Raw genomic sequence first — 20,964 nt, forward strand, 5'->3', positions numbered from 1 at the left:
CCGTATAGATCGCGGACACGACTCACAATCCGGAAAAGTCTGCCGCTAAGTTAGCTGGTGTAAGAACTACTAGTAAGACTTAAATACTCGACTTGCTTGAAATGAAGAACTGGTGCAAGCATAATTTGTGAGTTCTTTTTGTCATCTACCATTGATGGATAATCCTGTGAACATTAGTGAGTTTTCACGCGTAAAGGACTTGAATCCTCGTCAGTCGTCTCTAAACTGATCAATGTCATCATCATGAAATACCGACGGTCAGCCCAGTATTGCTGCTAGATATTTGTCCACATTGTAAGCACATCAGGAAATTCTCCTTCTGCATTCTTCGTAAATTTGCTCGTCGAGTGTGATTTTCTTCACAAGAGGCTTTGATCGTCGTCTATGGAAACCCCGAGCTATGATAAGCTGAGAAGCAATCCCAAAGGGACTCCAGCAATGATTCAACCGAGAAGAGGTCATGAGAAATAAACATTGAATGGATTCCTGCCTTTCGAAAAGACTTCTCCACCGGACAATTTCTCGTAGAGTGTGAGTCCCCCCTGACAAACAGTCTCAATGGTCGCCTTCCTTCTGCTGAAATAGCACTTGAAGCCGCTGCGTCATATTGACAAGCGAATGATACGTGGGGTTCCGGGTCTGGAAGCATGGCTCGTATATAAGAACGCACCACAACAGGCAATTTGAGAGAATATGAAGCAAGAATCTTTTTTGCTTCCTGCTTGGTTGATTTTCGCCTTCAAGATGCTTGCGGACCTGCCCATAAAGCCATTACGCTCGTCTCCATCCTTTCCGTGCTCATTCGCGCCATGAAAGCTCAGCTTTCCGCGCCTGTCGGACCTCTTACCAGAGCTTCCTCCAAGGCCGTTGTCAAAATTTTGCAACGTCCTCATCTACAAAGTGGTGCCAGGTAACTACACATACGTTGGGAAGCCTATCACCGATGCATTTGCAGACTGTGGTTCCGGTGACCACATATACATTCCCGAGGGCGACTATTCTCTGCAGACGTGGCTTACATTGACCAACGACACTGCCTGGGCCATTCAGATGAATGGGGTTCTCTGGCATGGCTCGTCTCCCGCAAGTCAGTCGTATATTATCAACATCTCCGGCGGTAATGACATCGAACTGTGCAGCTCTACATCTGCCGGCGGATTCAGGGAAGTGTATATCTCTACCATATAACAGGTACCCTTACCGGCCCACGGATTCTGGCTATCACTGATTGGCCAATTGGCCTGTTCATGATTTGCTCCTCGTGGATCGCCTATGTTCCATTTGTTATTAAAGGGCCGTTAAAAGTGAAATTTGCACTATGACTATCCGTGGAGCGGATCATGGTGGTTTGGATGGGATCGGTGTTACCGGTACCAACATTTGGATCCATGATATAAGCGTTTCAAGAACATGGATCATTGAGGAATTTTTCTAATTTCCATTTCCCCATTCTAGATCATGGCCACGAACAAGGATGAATGCGTGACAACCAAGGTGGCAAAGCTCCATAATTGCCTTTCAAAAAGGACTTTAGACACCTATTAACTCTTCTTTTCCTCTTGATAAAATCTAGCAAAGAATATACTGATTGAAAATGCGTGGTGCAACATCAGTGGTGGACGCGCAATGGGCTCTTTGGGAAGCAGCGTCAATATCACCAATATGTACCTCGACCAGATGTTCATGATAGACGCTCTACAGGGGGGTTTCTAGGGCAATTTGTTTCTTCTAGTTGGGTGTCTAGCCCTTGAAATGAATCAATTTCGTGGACTTATCTTGTAGATCGATTGCATTAACTCTGATATCGCAAATGTTAACCTTATATCCCGAAAACAGCGACCAAGCTACAAAGACATATCTACATCGCCACCAACTATGAAAGAAAAAGAAAAAAAGTCATTGATGTAGAAATGAAATACAGACATAAATCATAATCATTGCGCAGGCATAAGTCATATCAAACAGGATAAAAGCCAAGCATGAAAAACATCGAAAGTAAAAATAGGAAAGGGGGCATAAGAGATACATGGTTAGGATAGCAGAGAATAGACGATATCGTGGTAAAATAATAAACATAGCATGTGGGAAAATGGAAGCATTGCAAAGAGGGAAGAAAAAGGAACCACTCAATCCAAATGGCAATCCAGAAAGCAAGCCAAGAAAAGCTTAGGATCCAGCTAAAACAAGACCTTGCTAACTTTGTTCAGGAAATCCTCCAACTTCTCCGTAGAGCTATTTTCCTTCAGAAGTTTGCCTTTTGAATCAAAGCGGTCCGGAAGTTCGATGGTAGAATCAGACTCTTCGGAAGAAGGTGGGCGATATTCACGACGGGAAGAAGAAGAAGGATGCTGAGAACGGGGATTGGTGGAAGAACCAGAATGATGGCGAGTATGGGGGGAACGTGAATGTGAAGATGAATGTGAAGGGGAATGATTTCGAATCGTTGAATCACTGTCATCCGATTCGTATCCCTTTAAATCGAACTGGACGGATTTGCTCGCAGGGGCGGTTGTATTGGCATTGTGGGGCACGGACGGGTATGGGCCTGAATTTACACTTCCTTGGTGACGAATGCCTACACCTATCAGGCCCCGGTTAGTGATGTGGTTGTTGATGATGAAGCACCGTTTCAATGGAAAACACACCGTCGTTGACGTGTTGGGGCTGGGCTGCGCTTGAAGCACTCACATTCTCATCGGCTCTCCGTGGGCGCGGGGCATACGGCTCGGGACCCGGCGCACCATAGCTGTAGGGCTGCGGGGGAGGGGCAGCGCCCGGTGGAGGAGGGTAGTCAGCAGGGTTGTAGGGCTGAGGAGTAGCGTTCAGGTTGGGGGTGGATCCCGGGGGTGGAGGGAAGTAGTTGCTGTTGGGATAGTAGTTGTCGGCAGGAGGTGGGTGTACGACCGGAGAAGGTGGATAGGGCTCTGGATCATAGTGTTCCTCGTAGGGATCACGGTGAACGTCATCGTATCCTGCATTGTACCGGGGAGGGAGGTGTTATTAGTGATTGGGGAGACGCCATCAGCAGATTGGTGACGAACTTACGAGTCCGATTCCTCTCATTTTCGACCTTACTGCGGTCTCGATGTCGCGAGTACAGGTCAGCAGCATAGCCGAGGCCAGTAGCGCCCAGAGCGGCGGAGGCGATTTCACGGGAGCGACTGCGGTGTTTCTTGTCTTTACGGCTGCGGCTGTGGCTGCGACGACGGCCATCACGGTCCGAGCCCGACGAGCTGCTGTAGCGACCGGCACGGCTGTGACTGCGGCTACGGCTGCGGCGATATGCGTCGGCTCCGTCAGAATAGTAAGCCCCGGCGGGGCTGTTGGGCTGTCCATAGTAATGCTCGGCGGGGATGCTACCAGCAACAGGGTCTCTGCCATACTCGATCAAGCCGGCAGAATCACGGGAGGGGTCGGGATACATTTCGGACGCAGGACGGCTGCGGGATCGAGAACGAGACCGGCGTCGCTCACGGCTGAGGGGGTCTTTTCCGTCTTTTTCGGCCTTTTTTTCTCATAGAAACCGGTGGCTGCAGCAGTGCCGACACCAGCAGCCAGAACGGGAAGAGCCTTGCGAAGACGACTGTGAGACTTGGAACGTTCGCCCTTGCGAGCACGGGAACGGCTGCGGTGGTGTTCGACAAGACCTGCAACGGCAGCACCGGCCAGACCGGCTCCAGCCATATGTTGGCGACGCTTGGACTCGCTGCGAGCATCATCACCTCCCTTCTCTGAGCGGGTAGAGCTCAAAGCCCGACCACGGGAACGAGAGCGGGTCCGCGAGCGGCTTTTGCGCTCGCCGTCCTTGTTCTTGTTGTTTCGGAGAGCGGCAACACCTGCAGCCACCGCAGCTGCTCCAAGACCAAGCTCCATCAGGGTCTTGGCCCGGGAGTGGGAGTGAGAGCGGGAACGACTGCGACTACGTCCATGGCGGCCACGGCTGCTGTGATAGCTGTGGCTGTGGTGACTGAAACGGTGAGAACGGTCATCGTCAAACGAGTGCGAACGGTGACGACTTCGGCTCTTGCTACGGTACCAATCACGGGCATGACCGGCAGCATTGACGGCCACGGCACCGAGGGCACCAGCACCGGCAGTCTTCATAGCATGGCTCATGCCATGACTGACCTCCTCGCCCTTCTTCTTGCTGCGGCTGCGCAGCAGCTCAGCACCGGCAGCACCAACGAGGGCACCTTCGGCCAGATGGCGTTTGTGATGAGAACCGTGTTCATCCTCGTAGCGAGTCTCCTTGCGGACGTAGACCATGCTATCATCACTACTGTAGTCACGGTCACGATCGCTGTGGTGGCGGCGACTGGCCTGGGAGATTGAATCACCCGGGCTCAGCTCCCGGCGACGACGGTCGTCGTAATCGCGGACTCGAAGGCGATGGTGATAGTAGTAAGGATCCTCCTCGGTGTCTGAGCGGCGGACAACATCGTAGTCGGATTCACGAGGACTAGCATAGACATTGCGAGCTGATTGTACAATTGTTATCGGCTGCTCCTGAATAATAAGTGGACCGGGCCGAGGACCCGGGCGGTTCTCCGACACATGGAGATGTTCCATATGCAGATGTTCCGCGGTGTGATGAGCATGATGGGCATGATGGGCATGGTGGGGGTGATGGGGGTGATGGAGGTGCTCCCCAGTGTGATGAGAATGATGGGAAAGTTCTCCAGAGTGATTGGACAGCCGGTGGTGGGTGTGTGTCACCGAGGGTGCTGACGACTCACGTTCATAGTAGTCTCGAGCGGGAGGCTCGTATTCGACCTCATGCTCATTGCGGTGGATGACGAGCTTCCGCTCACCGTAAGGGTCGTCGCGACTCATGGAGAATTCTCGACGGTCTTCTCGCTCTTCGTTGGGAATGACGTAACGCTTGATGGTGACGGGGCGGTCGTCGTAGCCACTGTCCCGGTAGTACGACATGATGAAAAATGTCGAGTCACCGAGGGGAGTGGAAGTGGATTAATGAAAGAAGCGGAAGAGGGGGAGAAGAAAGGGGATAAGAAAATGCGGGCGGATGAGAAACGAGGAGGGGCGCAGATGTCAGAGGGGGACGGGAAGATGCACCCAGCACTGGGGGGCGCAGGGAAGTGGGGTGGTGCAAGAGGCTGTGATCGACTAGTGTCTGAGGCGGATGGCCAGCCGTTATCCGATTGGGGCCTTCCAGAAGGCAATGGAAGGCGTGCAAGAGGAATCCGGAGAGGAAATTCGTCAGGCGCGAGACGTGAAGGACTCCGTGGACTCCGTAGGGCAGCCGAGCCAAGCCTGGTGCCCCGCGTTCAGCCTCGAGGAGCCTCCGATCGGCAGAGCGTAATGAACAGCGATGAGCCGCGTGAATGAGGAAGTTTGCGATGGGAAATCGAGATGCGAGTCGCGTAGGAGATGAATGAACTTGAAATGGCGGGACTCGAGATGGGTAAAGAGGGTGATGGGGGAAGAATAGAGAGGGAAGGCTTCAAAGGCGAAAGAAATACTGCCGCCACGTGAGGCTCCCGCTGGAATACACCGACTGCCTGCCGCCGACGGCCTTTTGGACTCTGCTCGTTTCGCAGTGCCGGGCGGCTTTTGCCCGGGCGTTCGTGGCAAAACAACGGTGTACCGGGGCTTAGACGATCTGCACCTTCTACTCTCAGGCGGTTGTACTAAGTTACTCGGATTGTGTTTACTGACTTACAGTATACACCCCATGGACCACTGGTTCCCTCCCGTTCGCACCCACGGGTGCCTTCTCTCGTCCTTGGTTTGCGGTGGGTCACCTTCACTTCAGCCCTCTTGCTCTACACGAGCCTCGAATGCACGCCAGGGCAGGGCAGCGCGACCTGCAACAAAACGAGGCGCAGTTCTCACCCAGCATCCCCACCGCGCCTTGGCTATAAGACATGCCGGGCCTCGCAACCTACGAGAGCGCATGTCGTACAGGAACCCCGGATATGCGCCGCAATGCGACCACCCAGTCCAGATTGAAATCGACATGTGTATCGACAGTATCTCCATCTATCTGATACCAATAATTATACACGAAGTCGAGTACATTCAGCACAAATTAACGGCGATTAGCATGACGTCAACAGTGCGGGGCACCAACGCCGTCCAGTCTAGACGCCCTCGATAGATTACTACAGAAATGCGGACAAGTTTAGACGGATCCTCGGGGAGATCAGATCCGGTTTTCCAGCCCTACGACTCCATCTGGGCATTCTTGGTCTTATGTCCGATGTGGATGTGTGCATGTACCGTCGAGTCATGGGTAACACCGTAACACGGGTGACGGCACCAGTCCGGATAGCAATCTCAAAGACTTTCATGACGTCGCTCGATTTGGGTTCTTTGTTTGATCATTCGAGATCAAAGTTCCAACTGGCCTCCATCCTCTCACTTTGATTCGCTGTGATTTCCATGAAAGACTGGATGTGTCGCCCGACCAGGGTATGTAACGAAATCGGTATCAGGTGTGAAACGGATACCTGAGAAAAGTGATGGCCCACTTTAGGCTCCCTAATAAGAGACGCCCTCGAATAAATCAGTCAGGTCCTGGGCAGCGCCGGTGCGAGTTTAATCCCGTCTTAATGGGATGCATTTACTGGATAGATGTGGAGATTCTCTGGTGGGAGACAAAGTAGTCTACAGAGTGAGGAGATGCGAGGAAGATACGATAACTAACTAGGCAAAGATTGCCTGCTATGCCGGATAATATGTAAACCCGCCCCGGCGGATGGACATGTGACCCAGAGGTGGCCCAGGGGTATAAAAGCCTGACTCTTCCGCCGACCTTCCTCTCCTTTTTTTCTTCTTCATACTTACCTTGTTTGGGTGGCCGCGATCATGAAGGCGGTCCACCACAGTTGGGTCCCTGCATTGCACAGCGCGGAGGACCTGTCTGTCCAAGGGCCTTCTGGGTCCTTGGGAGGCATATTCTTTGGCACCTTCCACTCTGTGGATTCTTTTTTCATCATGCCGAAGTCAGTGACTTGGGTCTGGAGAAGAATATTCTTCCTTGAAAGGGCGTTCGTAAGAAGTAGACATTGTACGCATGACCCCTTGCCGAACTCTTTCAACCAGCCATTTCCATTCTCTTTTGCTGCCCCTGTGCTTAGCGATCAATGCTTGACTCAAGTGACGTGCTCACAACTACGCTGTCACTACTGTTTGCTTTGTGGCTTGTGTCGGAGATTCGATTTTCCGAGATGATGGTTGTTGGGAAGTTGCCATGACAAATGTGTGTAATTGCTCGATCCGATTCTTTACTGGTTGCCGGGTCAAACACGCAACTATTGTTGTAGAGCCCATTTATAGCTTATATTCACACCCCAAGTTCCAATTCAATAACGCCAATCAGTATAGGTGTTCTGACGCCCAGGCTTTGAATCAAATCTCACAACGTCTAGGCAGGGACGAAGCTACATTCCCGGCCCCTTTCCACCTCACAAACAGCTCAACCAAGCAAGGACATAGAAACCCGCTACCCAAAGTATGATACCCCTGCGCAGGTTCGCCCATCTGTAAAGTCCTCATGACCTCATTTAACTGCGAAATTCGCGTTAGGAGCTCATGCATCCTCTGCACCTGAACTGTCGCCCATCCTCGATCCCACTAGTCACAGCTCTACAGAAAACCAATAAGCCCAGGCTTCCTCCAAGAATAATAGAAAGCTCACCAATTAGAATACCCAGCAACTACAAATTAATCAAATCAGTACGCATCTGAAGCTTCATCCGATGCCTGCTGAGCGTATCACCACGCAAACTCCACATAACCCGCTTCCATTGGATCCTGGCTTGGGCGCTGAAATGCCAGGGCGCAGCGCGGCTCTCGGCGGCTTGGCCGTATTTGGCTGTGGCATTATCGGTTCTTGCAGTGTTCCTTGGCAGGAGGTGATCATGATTCCGAGGTATTGATTCATGTTGATGTCGTCGGTGTTAAGAGTGCGTGGTTGTATGAGCCATGGTTGACTCCTACATTTTTGTAGAATTGTTAGAGCACAGCAGAAGCTGAATAGGGCATCGTCGAGTCCTGTGAGATCTTGTGGGGCAGTTCTGCGGCCTTTTCTGAATGATTTAAAGAGGTGGTGGGCTACTTGGGTGCAGAGGATTATGTCTCCGATTGAGATGCCTAGAGACATAATGGCTTCCAAAAGTTGGTAGTGTGGAATGGTGGATGGAAAACATCAAAGCTTTGCAGGGTTATGGTGAGGAAAGTGTAGACTTTCGAGCAGAGCTATTAATATAGGAATTTTCATCCAAGTCGATCGCAACAAGAATCATATCAACCTTGGCAAGGGAGGCGATCCTAGATTGTAATCAAGGTGCTTGGGCTTGCATGGACCCACTTAAGCCAAGACGCAAAAAAGACCAATGAAAAAGAAAGGAGATACTACGCAGCAGTACTTTCACTTGGGCGCAAAAGAGCTCATGGACTGATTGACATCGAACTGCATTTGAGATTTCGGTTTCAAAATGGGATCGAAACCAATTTTATGCCAGTGGAACACAACACAGACCAATCAACCAAGACGTGTTGCTGATCTGATGTACAGTCTACACTCTAGCCACTGGTGGCTCGACTTTTTGTCATTGGTGCAAGGAATACGTACTGCTCTGTTGAGCGTCCTTTATCATTCGAATCTCTTTGTTTTACACGGACCTTAACACACGCTGAATGACGGTTTCGGCCAAGAAATTTTCGGTTTGAGGACTGTTTGCTGCCCTCTTGCTTTGGAGATATGCCTGTTAAGGTCCAGAAGATGACTCCTTTCAATCATACCTGTTGATAGTGGTTAGAACTGTGGAGTTTGGCAAACGTGGACATTAGAGATGCCAATAGCAGCACCCCCTCGACCTCAAAAGACACTGGTAAGAACTTGAGTTATCATTGTGAATAAAGCCAATCATCAGACATAACATAATTACTCTACCATACTCCATCAACCTAAGCCTTAACTCTCTTAAAAGCCTTCGGCTCAGGCAACTCAGACAGGGTATCCCGCTTAACACGCTGAATCAAATGCTCAAACGAAGCAGCCCCACCAACACGGGGCGTAAACGGTTCAAAATCCCAAAGATAGCCCAGAGTTCTCAACAACGAAGAAGCAGAATACGAAACGGTCTTCCCATCCGAGTTGACACCCTTCTGCTCAACAACCCCCTTCGCAACCCAAGGCGAGATCAGAATCGTCGGAATCCGGCCACCAAGCCTATCAAACTCAAACGTATACTTCTCCCCATTCGGTGCCGTCTCAGTGTAGGTCAAATTATCCGGACGGGGCGCAAGAGGAGGCGGAACGTGGTCATGGAAGCCGCCTGTCTCATCAAATGTCAAGACGAACAGCGTCTCATTCCACTGCGGGCTGGCGCGGAGCGCGTCATAGACGTCTTTGATGAGTTTCTCGCCGTCGGAGATCAGGCCGGTCGGGTGCATTGAGGTTGTGCCGGTGCCGCAGCAGGAGGGGTCGATGAAGCTGAATTCGGGGAGAGTGCCTGCTGCGGCATCGGTGTAGAAGTTTTCGAGGGGGACGGCGAGTTTGTCGTTGCCGCTGCTGAAGGTCCAGTCGAAGAACCACGCGTCCACCATGCCGGTATCCGGGTCTGTGTAGTAGTTTTTCCAGGTGTGGTTTGTTTCGGAGAGCTGTTGGAAGATTGTGCGTTGAGTTAGGCGGTGTTTGTCGGCGTCGAAGTCTTCGTCGTTTGTGCCGTGGCCTGCAGATGTGCCAGAGAGGACATAGGCGCGGTTGGGGTTGGTAGGCTAGTTCGGTTAGGATTGGCTTGGTCTGGCTATTTGCAGTTCTGGTTTATACTTACACCGGGGTGGTCCGAGTGCCAGTGATTAAAGGTGAGGTAATTTTGTACCAAGCTGGTCAAAACCGGGACCTGCTCCTCGGTATAGTAGTTCAGGACCTGAATCGCGAGCTCGGTCTTATTGGTGTCGTCTCCATACTGGCGCAGCTGCTCGTGCACGAAACCCTTCTGGGCAGGCGTCAATTTGCCGCTGGAGATATCGGCATTGTCGGGGGTAAAGGTGCCGTAGAACTCGATGTTGTTGCCAGTAACCGAGTGGTCGGGGTCATCGAGAATAGAATCAAAGTCCTTCGCGGTACTGCACACCTTGCCCTTGGAAGCGTCATTGAGGTCGTAAGGGTTACAGAAAGGCCCATTGTTAATAGGATTCTCCAGACCCTTAATAGTCTGCCCACCGAGAATATTATCCAGCGAGCGATTTTCCATCTCCAGCACAACAACATTCTTGATATTGCTCTTGAAGTTCTTGATAGATCTCGCCGAATGCGCAGAGTGCGATCGCTTCGGCGGCGCAGCAGAAGCCGCGGCTGCGAAAACCAGCAAACCGATAAGAGCACTAGGATGCATGTTGGACCCGAGATTTTATTTCAGGCGGTTGAGTTGCTGGGGATGTCGATGTCCATGAAAGAGCAGCAAACCCTCCGATCTTTATAGTCCCGCGCGACGGCGTTTTCCGCGCCAGTCTTTGCACCGACATGGCTAGATGCTTCGCGTTCATCCCACGTGTATCGACTCTGATCATCTTCTCGCTTAAATCATAAGTGCACGACACAAGACGGCCCACGCTGCGGGGTACAGCATCGAATCTCAGCGGATCTCCTTTTCATGACCGATGAGATAATAGTAAAGATCAGATTGGATGCGCATTTCCCCTGCCCTGGGCGGATGGCACGATTGACAGGTACGAAATGGGCCGAGCACACCATACCTTTTTCTGGACGAGTTACGATGGAGATGTGGAGATATTTCCCATGAGAGATGGATCAGAAGGTACCGTATGCAGGGCAATGCTGCAAGGCCTGTGGGCCATGCTCGATACTAAGTATGATCGGCGATTCAAATCAGCGATCGAATTTCCTGCACGCGCCGGGCGTGGGTGATCCTCGTTCGAGGAGCAAGGATGTAGTGGGTAGAGGGTATGCCAAGGCGATGTCGGAGTAAAGCGCACGCCATTTTCGGAGTGCCGATCATGTAACGATGTTCTCGCTTGGGGTTTGGGGGGGGCATGTGGTCTGCGGGAGGGAACAAAGAAGAGGAAAGAGGGAGGATGAGGAGGTCAGCATGGCGGCGAGGTTGCGGCAGGGATCGGCGCCCGTGGTTGGGTGGGCGGGTGTGATTGGGCGGCTCTATGCTTAATTCTAGGCTGTTTGGGACCCACAAAGAGATACAGCGAGTATACCTGAGTATACCTGCCGGAGGGGGTTTAGGCAGGAGAAGATAATATGGAGGGGAGAGTGCCAAGTATCTCAGGTACTACCTTGCTACTATCGAGCAGATCCACGCAGTTCAACCGAGTACGACTGTTCCTACGGAGGAACAGTGTGACCAACACAATAAACATCATTGGTTCATTCTATTAGATAGACAGGACTGTGAATACCCCGAAAATCTAAAGCTACCAAGCGACACCTCCCAGAAAGATTCCGATATCATTCATCATGGTCTCATAAACAGAACACCCCGAACCCCGAACCAGAACCAGATTGCCCCACCCATCCGTCCCAGGCATTTAGAAGATATAAAAAAGACAGAGATGATAAGGAAAAGAAAAGAATCAGACCCTAAAACGGGGAATAGAAAAAAAGTCGTCTACATAACATCCGACTCAAACCCATACTGACCAACCGAAGCACCAAGCGTATCCCACGGCACAGAAGTTGGACCAAGCCAATTCTGCGGATGAAGATGGACCCCGAAGCTCGAATGCATGGTCGGATCACTCGCCGACGATGAAACAGTCGGAACAGGAGAATGAGATTGCGAATGAGAATGGACATAAGTATCCGGAATAGTCACCGACGACATGCTCGGCGGGAGAGTAGAGAACATTTGAGGCTGGGTCTGCTGGAGCTGACCTTGCGTGACAGCTGCTTGCTGTTGCTGCTGCTGCTGCTGCTGTATCTGAGCGTATTGAGTCGAAGCAACATCACTGTGTCCGTCAGTAAAAACAAACTCATCAGATAGCCAACTCGCAGGGCAAACATACATAATCTGCCGCACAACCGGCACAGCCTTACTGCAAAAAACACTTCTAACAGACAACGATGCAAACAAATCCAGCGCTTTCGCCAGAATCTCCTTACTTTCCTCAAATTCGGTCGGAGACTCCGGATTCAGCAAACCCACCGCCAAAACAACAGCCGCATGAAACGCATGAAAACTGCCCAGTCCACTCGTATACCACTTATACGACGCAAACTGCGGCGACTCAAGCATATTCTGGAACACCCCCAACGAAGCCTTGGCCGAAGCCATGCACTTTGCTCTAGACGCGCAGGTCTCCGGGGTAATTTCCCCCTGTAGGAAGCGGGCGAGTCTTGGTCGGAGGAGGAGCAGGAAAAGCTGGTGGATTTGGCTGTGGAGGATGTTGAGGTTTGCTTGGTGGTGGGTTGGGAGGGCGTCCCCGCTGCTGTAGCGTGCGTCGCAGATTTCTCGCACAGCGAAGAGCTCGCTTTCGAGCTGGGGGGTGCTGAAGCGGGAGTGCGGGGATGTGAAGATGTTTTCGCTAATTCGGGTGGAGATTTTGTAGAGGCGGGAGGAGAGGAGGAGGTAGGTCATTTGGGTTGGGCGAGCTGCAGATGGAGAGGAGGTGAGGTCGTTTGTCGGAATGCCTGAGCCGGTGAGGAGTTCGACGTCGTCGACGTCGATGGGCATCTTGACATCTTGTGAGATCATTTGTTGGTCCAGGCTGCCGAAGGAGGTGTTTTGGATGGTGTAGAGCATCGCTAGGCCGGTCCAGGCACGGCGGCGTTCTTCGCGCTCGATTGGGCCCAGAAGGAATCTTTCTGGGTCAATGTGGCAGCCCATCGAGATGGCGACGTGGTGAGTGAAGCCCAGTAAAGTCCAGAATGGGAGGCTGCGGTGCAGACGGGCGTAGCTAATTAAGATCAGGGCCTGGAGGGAATTGATGGAGTGGCGGGTCATGACGCTGTCGGCGGCGAGACAGCGTAGGGCTGCGGAGCGATATCTTGCTGAGAGGACTTTTATATTTCGACTGACGGTTCTCTCGCGGCCGAGGTCGGAGAGGAGAGTATCGTCGTCGTCCAGGGCACTGACTGCAATAGCCAGGATTGCGAATAGTAGAGCCAGCCATGATTTCGAGACACTTATTGGATCATGGTAGAATTGCTGGTACTCTGCTTCGAAGGTCAAATCATGCAAGATATGGAAGACCTGATCTGTTAGCTCTTGCTACCTTTTTCCTTTTAGGGTATTGACAGCACTGCTTACCGGCGAGAAAACCCGAAAATAAACCTCCTTCAAACTATCACAATACCGACTGGGCGGCAACAACGCCAAAAGCTCCGCATGCGAGACAATACCATTCCTCGCCAACGGGATCTGCAGATCATCATCATCCGCGATATCCGCCTCGGAACTCCGCAAACACTCCGCAGCCGGACCCTTCGAAACAACAGACTCCCACTGCGACGCAATTGGCACATACCGCACATGACCCGACGGACTTGTCTGCAGCGTCCCAACATTCCCGAGCATAGGACTTCCCCAGGGGTCCAAGTCTGGTTCGGAAAAGCTGCCGGAAGCACTGGGGGCCTGCGGGGATGTGGCGCCGGCGACGGGCGTGCTGGCTTGGGAGGAGACTTGTTTTTGGAGCAGGCCTTCTAGATTGCGGATGCGGGCGATGAGCTCGTTTTGGACGGTTTGATCGGCTGGAGAACTTTGCTCGGTTAAGAGGCGCGGTTGGCCTAGGTAGACGCAGTCTTCCGCGCCGAGACCACGCCGGATGCAGGTTTGGCACGGTCGGCCGTCGCGCGAGCATCTGATTTTTCTCGTTCGGCAGGCTTGGCAACTTATTGGGAGGCGTTTCCCGGTGGAGCGGGATGAGGATGCCATCTCAGTTTGACCTTGGGGACGTAATGGCGGCTGTAGGTATGAGGTAGAGGCCAAGCACTGGACCTGGACTGGATCTTCTGGATCGCACGTGTATATCGATATTTCCAAGATAGAAGCAAAGTAGATTACTCCACAGCGGACATGAAAGCCGGGTCAGCGACGGAGAAGCGCGTGGCGACGGAGCAGATCTGCTGTCCGGGAGTCTGGAGGTAACTGAAAAATGGGAACGGAGAAAGCTCCCAACTGATACCAAACCCACTCGGCTCCAGAATATACACCAAATCGACGTGAGCGGGGATCGAAAGTGGGAAGTGGCAGGTCTTTAAAGTGGAAGCGCGACCTTAAACTGCGTCATGGTTTCTCTCCACTCTGCAAAGCAAGAGCTATCATTCCTTGCAATATGGCAGGAGGCAAACCTCAGAGCCGAGCACTTAGCCGGGCGAGCTGAGCACGTCGCCCCTTCCCTCACATCCGAAAGTAGCTAAATCGGACCGGTTGCGACAGCATGGGAGGACAATAGCGGCACCCCCGAGGGGTGGGGCGGTGGAAGCTTTCTAGAAAACATTGGACCCGCATATCGGAGGGATCGGCGATTCAAGGTTTTAGCGGACGCGATCCGACATTCTTCTAGAAGGGTGCGTAGACAAATACTACAGTGCCATAGTGGTAGAGTCCTACGTACGATAGAGAAGACGGATGAAGTGCCGAAGCCGACAACCTGGGCAGGGGAACGTGCAGTCCTTGCAGGCACCATTTGTCTCGGTAATGCATAGAGTCGCTTGGGCTTGTGTAGGATTGTACACAACATCGGATGCCGAACGTTGCAGGCCGCCAAGACGGGTCAGGAGATCGGGTCGCAGATGTCTATGACTACAGGATGACTGATAATTATCATTATTATTTGTGAGGGTCGAGGGAGGAAAGTGAATGCTATTGATTCTTCCGATCCTTAGGGTTTGCCACCGCAGGCCCGAGCGTAGGGCGGCTACCACTTACAGCGCACACCTTGAGGTATCAGCAACATAAGAGAAAACAGGCTAACCACAGGCAGCAGCGCACCGCCCGACGCCACGAGCCACACGCCCAGCCCCGATTAGAATGCGATTAAGCTGAAAATTCTGACGTCGCCTTACCAGTCCCCCGGACCGTCACCTTCCCCTTTCGACGACGAAACACCCAGCCGGGCCCGTCTAGCTTGCCTCAAGGAGAAGGTGAAACATATCCTCGTAAGCGTCAACGGTGGTCCAGCAGCCATTGGACCCTACCTTGGGTTCTTTAGGGCATGGAAGGAGGGAGTAAACAGAATACCCCATCAAGCCGACAAACCCGTGGGCGGTGACGGGAGTCTCCGCCGATCACAGGATCCTCTCACTGAAGCCTCAGGACGCCTCAATCTACTACGTACTACACAATTATGTAGTCTCAAATTGAATTCAATGAAGCACGATCTTCATCTTCGGAACCCGTCGATCACGGCAGTTGAACACCATCTCCTCCTCGACCAGCAAGGGAGCGGGACCCACGCGCACATGGCTCCCCAGAATGTGTGCGAACTATCGACTTTAGCGAGGGACTCGGGCCTCATGTCCCTGCCAGGAAAAGCAATGAGCCGTGTGGTGCGGGTGCGAAACCTCCGCAGCCTCTACTTACATTATACATACCTCAGGGGAGGTAAGTCGCTTATGCGTGACTAATTTAGGGATGAGCAGCTCGTCCATAGCACCGCACTTACCGACTGCCGGCCACGATGAGTACATTACCCTAGGGTAGGGTACACTACTAGAACACTACTGTGGGTGCTATGGTGCGCGTGGCAAATAGTGTCCTCCCCGGCGCGATTGGACCCTAGCCCTCCGGGATACGAGGCCGATCATCTAAATCATCTAACCCTCTCCCTAACTAATTGCAATGTACATAAGCCTTCATAAACGCTCAGGGATCGCATCGGACGCGTGGCGATAAAGTTTTTCTCGTCGGAAGAATGCGCGCTTCATCGGATGAGCTAGTCCTCGAGGTTCGATTATGTACCCAGATCGTGCGTGTTTCTCTACCTTAGTGGAATTTGGCAGGGTGGTGGTCGATCTGTTTCAGGGATTGACTGACCTACGGAGGGTTGAGGATATCCGATGCCGAGTTATCCCCGTACACACCAACACTTCGACCAACCAAGGTAGGGTGAAAGTATGATGCAACAATTGACCTGTCGATTTACCCAGGAAGCTGTCAACCTGTCAATCCAAAATGATGTTCGGACGAGCGTGGTTGAAACTTGCTTCCTTTAGTTCGCGCCACGTACCTTCACATTGGCAGAATTGGAGATGACTAAACATCGCCTCCAACTCCACGCAATCCTGCGAGTTTTACACTGCTAGTTGAAACCACATTCACATGTCAAGTACTTCTGTAAATGGATTCAAAATTAATTTAGAAAACACAATCCAATCCCGTCTCCGACCGACCAGACAATGGACACAGTTTCAGCTCACGCCTCCGTCGCCTTCGTCGCCTTGGCCGACTCAAGATGCTGCGTCTCACCGACAACAGAAAGCCCCTTGGAACCCTCATCAGCAACAACGACACGGTCGCCAAACGCGGCGGCGACTTCTTCCAGTGTCTTTTGCTTGGTTTCCCTACACGATGTTAGTAATGGATGCCTCAGGATGGTCTGGATGCCTGACGCCTGGAGCCAAGGAGGATTTTTTGGAGGACGGGGGGAAATAACATACGGGAAGAAAAAGTAGGCAATGACCAAGAAAAAGGCCGAGCACGCGACGAAGACGTAGTAGTAGTTCTCGTGAATATTCGCAAATGCACTTGGTCCGGCTTCGGTGACTGCAGATTAAGGTTGTTAGTGAAGTCCACAGAGTCGCCAACATCATAGCCTGATCGTGTATATTTGAAGGAACGGTGAACTTACTCGCAACATTAACAATAAAATGCGACGCAGCGGCAAGTCCCATAACCTTACTCCGCAATGCAATGGGTAGGACCTCGGCGCCGTATAACCATGTTGTACTATTCAGCATACCATCTGATAAATGTGAGCAGCCATTCAGTGTACACTTTGCACAGAAAACAACCTTCCGGGAGTGGAGAATGGAGAAACTCACAGTAACAAACAACAAAAAGATATATGCCGAGGATGGCAAATCCCTTCCCGACCCGATTATCGGTATATTGGAATTCGCGCTGCATAACGGCTGCGTAGATCTCGATGAGTACGATGCCCGCCAATCCGGTGATTAGCATTCTGCAAATGATTAGACACTGCACCTTATTCGAGGGCAGGGTTAATTGAGGATCTGACTTACTTGCGTCGGCCCCACTGATCGGTCATGTACTTCGTTGTCAGCGAGTTGGAGATGAACGCGATGGTGCCGTAGACGGCGGCGAGGGCGAGGATGGTGTGTGAGGGGATGCCGAGGGATTTATAGAGGATTGTTTGGTAGTACTGAGAGGATTAGTATCTAGCACCGGCATAAGTTTCACTCGATTGCACGTACCTGAATCACATTCACGCCCGTGAGACTAGTCATGGTCTGCACGGCAATCGACCTAATATCCCATTAGCTCACTTCCCCAGCAAAATTCAAGTCCATACCACCCCGCAGAGGAAAACTCACACAAGAACCCGGGACCGAAACAACCTAAAAATCTCCCTATACGAGGTGATCTCCCTCTCCATCTCATACTCAATCTGCGCCTTCATAACCGCAAATTCCTCCTGCACCTCTAACTCCTCAAATCCGCGCCTAATCCGTCTAAACTCAGCTGCCGCCATCTCCACCTTTCCGGAGCGAATCAACTGCCGGGGCGAATGCGGCATAAACGTCGCCAACCCCACAAACATAATAACACCCCAGGGGATTTGGATCCCCAGTGGAAGTCTCCACTGCACAGGACCGTATGGCGCGTAGCTGCACGCGTACCCGACCCAGTTCGACATCATGGTCCCGAAGGAGATGCCGCACCCTGAAATGCCCCCGATGAGTCCTCTAATCCGCGGGTCGGAGATTTCGCTTAGGTAGATGGGGACTGTTGCGACCATTCCACTAGAAAATATTGTGAACTGGGTTCGGGCTGGTTTGTTCACCCCAGAGGGGTGCTGGGGGTGAGACTCACCCCACGGCGTAGCCGGCTAGTACTCGACCGGCGAGGAACATCCCAATGTTGACGGATGCGGTTTGGATTACGGTGCCGATTGTCACGATTATGCACATTAGTTGCATGAAGCGGATGCGGCCGAGTTTGTCGCCGATGAAGGTTTGGGTTAGGGCGCCGCCGGCTTCGCCGGCGATGTAGACTGCGACAACCTGTGTATTGTTCTGGTTAGCTCATGCCCGGTGCTGGATAGAAGGTGGTGGTACGTACGGCGCCGGTTAGGCCCTCGGAGGGCTTGTCCATGTAGTCGATCCAGCTTTGGTGGGCGATTGCTGTTGTTGGGTTGTTAGCTCACATTTTATCTTGGCGATCATTGCACCATGAGGCGTGGTAGCTAAGCTGGGTACACACTTGTCGTCGCAATTCCGGTATCAAACCCCTAGATTCGTCAGCGCATGAAACCCTTGGAAATACCAGATCGCAAAGCTTGGCCCGTGGGTACAACATACAAAAAGGAAAGTACCGATAGCAGCGAAAAGCGCCACTCCTAGGGAATACCACATCGCCATTGTAGTTCACACTTGCACTGTCACACTGTGGAGGACGTGTGAGGTGGTGAAAGTCCGGGGAAGTGGACTCGGTGGGGATTCCTGATTTAACATTCCCAAAGCCGGGACTTTTTACCCCGAGTCCATCTCTCTTTCTGGTCCTACACTAGTAGCTTCCCTAACCCTGCTCTGGTCATCACGGCCGTTGTCCGATCAGCCGAGGTGCGTGACACGGTTGCTCTGGTCATGGCTGGAAGTCGGCCGAGGGTAATGATTTTCTGGGGATGCGGGGGTGCACCACACGATACGAGCCGTCCTGTTGCTGTGGTGGGGGATGGCGCGTATCTCCCTTGGATTCCTGAGTCTCATAGGTAGAATTGAGCTTCATTGTCGCGGAGATAATGGGGATCTCGGTATTGCGGAGTCGTGATTGGGTCTGGCGGTTGGCTTTGGCTGGGCGTGGGGGTGCGGGGGATATCCGCAGAGTATGACTCTTGCAGGGCCCGATCTGGCATGGGTTGCGCCCTTGGGGCTTGCGGATAGCAGTGAATGCTGTTGGCAGATGCTGGAGATGGTCCGAGTTGGCGCTTGGCTGTGCTTGTTGATTTTGTGCTTTCCTCATCGGGTGAAAGTGAGTTGCTGAATGGGGTTAGCTTGTTATGATGCTAATCGACCACACGCTGAGGGAATGATGGGAGTATTGGAATGGCGTGTCAAATTACCTTATTCGATGACTCGATATCTGGCTTGGGCAAGATCATCGCAGCATCACTGACATGGGTGGATGTTGCGTGGAGTAAATTGAGATCAGAGACTGTGCCAAGACATTTTATCTGAAGCATCACACCACGTCTCGGATATATATTGACAGCACAAGGAGCCTCAATCTTGGAAGGAATGGAATTGTATCTACTTCCCCCAAACCAGTACACTAATGAGAGTCTGATTATAATTGATAGATTCAAACAGTGCGAAAAACTAGACTACATTTGTATCACGTTTCCCTTTACCTGTTTAGGTTGGACAAGGGTGGTGGTTCATAGGGTTGGCACCCATTTTGAAAGTTCGAGAACCGTCGCGAGGTTCAATAGCATCGAATAGTTCTGCCCCAAGAGGCATAGAATTTTGTGATAGCGACCGCAACTTCGTTGCTGCCAACCCAGCGTGGCAATACCACACTACCTAATATTGTACTCCACTTAAGACACCATCGCGAAAGATCTTCACCCCACCACTACATTGTACATTGAAGTCATATGGTAATCATCGTTGTTTTGAAGGTATGAATTCCTATTTCATTTTTCCATTGCCATCATATGTCCTCCGCAAACACAGCGAAGTCGTGCAATGCAGGAAACCCAGCAGCCGAACAAGGAAATCGCACGCTTAGAAGACAAGAGCAGCACCCTTGGTCTTCTTGTCACCACTGTAGAACATCGTTAGCATCAATCTCACGCCATCTATATCGAGACAACATACCCAAGCTCGAAGTGCTTGCAGCGCTTCAGAGCGAGCTGCTTCTTGGTCTTGCAAGCAGTGCACTCAAGACGAAGGACAACCTTCTTGGTGGTCTTGGCCTTCTTGTGGAAGACGGGCTTGGTCTGACCACCGTAACCACTCTGCTTCCTGTCGTAACGACGCTTACCCTGGGCGAACAGGGAGGCCTAATGATAAAAGTATCAGTGCATGTTTGACTCTTGGTCGTTGGTAAGAGATTCTCACCTTGCCAGCCTTGTACTGGGTGACCTTGTGCTGGGTGTGCTTGTGGCACTCCTTGGACTTGCAGTAAGTCCGGCGGGTCTTCGGGATGTTGACCTAAACGATGCATGAGCTCGGGTTCGACAATGAAGAGGTTCCAGGTTGCTTGTTTAGTCCGGGCTTCAAAGTGCGATCGCAGATGTGCGGGTGTGGAATGCGGATCGAATCGAGATTTGGCGTGTGGGAGTATTCCATGCGAGTTTTGACATTTGTCTGAACTTGATCCTCATATCCAGTCCATTTTGAAGGCACCTCATCTCCTCCGGTCGCACCTCTAAAGCTTTACAGCTTTCTTGCCACCTGGTCCAGACCCGTCACAAATTGAAGTCACAACAACAAGAATTTGAATGTCGTATTTGTCGGCAACATTTCTCGAGTGGCGAACATCTCACGGCGAGCGATGGTCGGTCGGGGAAGGGTCTCGAGGGATCTCAGAGTCGGCCGCACACATTTCGACGCACAATATCTCACGAATTTTCGCAACTTCTTTCGAAGGCCCGGGACTGGATAGCACGGCAACCTGGTATGGAGGATCTTACCATTTTGACTGACTTGCCGGCTTGCGAGGGTGGTGGTCGTTAGTTGTCGCTTGTCGGAGAGATCGAGCGGATGGTTGGGTTGTGGGATTTCGTTTCGCTTAGGCCCTATTCGGGTGGGCGCTAGCCTTTTACGGTTAGTATTGT

At 51.9% G+C, this 20,964-nt stretch overlaps 6 protein-coding genes across 6 annotated transcripts; 1 reads left to right on the forward strand and 5 right to left on the reverse strand.

The window, feature by feature from the left end:
- Nucleotides 1-1,318: 1,318 nt before the first annotated feature.
- On the forward strand, nt 1,319-1,713 carry N7532_003484 (rhamnogalacturonase E; the record flags this gene model as incomplete). The annotated part of the gene is made up of 3 exons (XM_056615978.1): nt 1,319-1,399; nt 1,456-1,494; nt 1,579-1,713. The coding sequence occupies 3 exons, from the start codon at nt 1,319-1,321 to the stop codon at nt 1,711-1,713; spliced, it is 255 nt and encodes an 84-aa protein (XP_056476335.1).
- An 882-nt stretch (nt 1,714-2,595) lies between these two features.
- On the reverse strand, nt 2,596-4,932 carry N7532_003485 (DUF3824 domain-containing protein; the record flags this gene model as incomplete). Its single annotated transcript, XM_056615979.1, has 3 exons — nt 2,596-2,972; nt 3,046-3,177; nt 3,423-4,932. The coding sequence occupies 3 exons, from the start codon at nt 4,930-4,932 to the stop codon at nt 2,596-2,598; spliced, it is 2,019 nt and encodes a 672-aa protein (XP_056476336.1).
- A 4,002-nt stretch (nt 4,933-8,934) lies between these two features.
- On the reverse strand, nt 8,935-10,367 carry N7532_003486 (phosphoesterase superfamily protein; the record flags this gene model as incomplete). Its single annotated transcript, XM_056615980.1, has 2 exons — nt 8,935-9,747; nt 9,804-10,367. 2 exons carry the CDS (start codon nt 10,365-10,367, stop codon nt 8,935-8,937), a joined length of 1,377 nt encoding a protein of 458 aa, XP_056476337.1.
- A 1,242-nt stretch (nt 10,368-11,609) lies between these two features.
- On the reverse strand, nt 11,610-13,874 carry N7532_003487 (Zn(II)2Cys6 transcription factor; the record flags this gene model as incomplete). The annotated part of the gene is made up of 3 exons (XM_056615981.1): nt 11,610-11,949; nt 12,007-13,193; nt 13,251-13,874. 3 exons carry the CDS (start codon nt 13,872-13,874, stop codon nt 11,610-11,612), a joined length of 2,151 nt encoding a protein of 716 aa, XP_056476338.1.
- Nucleotides 13,875-16,362: 2,488 nt separating this feature from the next.
- Nucleotides 16,363-18,544, reverse strand: hxt8 (uncharacterized protein; the record flags this gene model as incomplete). Its single annotated transcript, XM_056615982.1, has 11 exons — nt 16,363-16,504; nt 16,601-16,706; nt 16,792-16,905; nt 16,985-17,124; nt 17,186-17,325; nt 17,378-17,429; nt 17,498-17,926; nt 17,997-18,187; nt 18,246-18,307; nt 18,387-18,414; nt 18,485-18,544. Coding segments are annotated over 11 exons (1,464 nt in total), but the record flags the coding sequence as incomplete, so codon positions are not given.
- A 223-nt stretch (nt 18,545-18,767) lies between these two features.
- N7532_003489 (60S ribosomal eL42 domain-containing protein) lies at nt 18,768-20,823 on the reverse strand (the record flags this gene model as incomplete). Its single annotated transcript, XM_056615983.1, has 5 exons — nt 18,768-19,075; nt 19,930-19,949; nt 20,003-20,187; nt 20,246-20,338; nt 20,821-20,823. 5 exons carry the CDS (start codon nt 20,821-20,823, stop codon nt 18,768-18,770), a joined length of 609 nt encoding a protein of 202 aa, XP_056476340.1.
- Between the last annotated feature and the right edge of the window lie 141 nt (nt 20,824-20,964).

This window comes from Penicillium argentinense (genome assembly GCF_028826775.1).
Source record: "Penicillium argentinense strain IBT 30761 chromosome Unknown utg000004l_segment0_segment0, whole genome shotgun sequence".
Lineage (NCBI taxonomy): Eukaryota > Fungi > Ascomycota > Eurotiomycetes > Eurotiales > Aspergillaceae > Penicillium > Penicillium argentinense.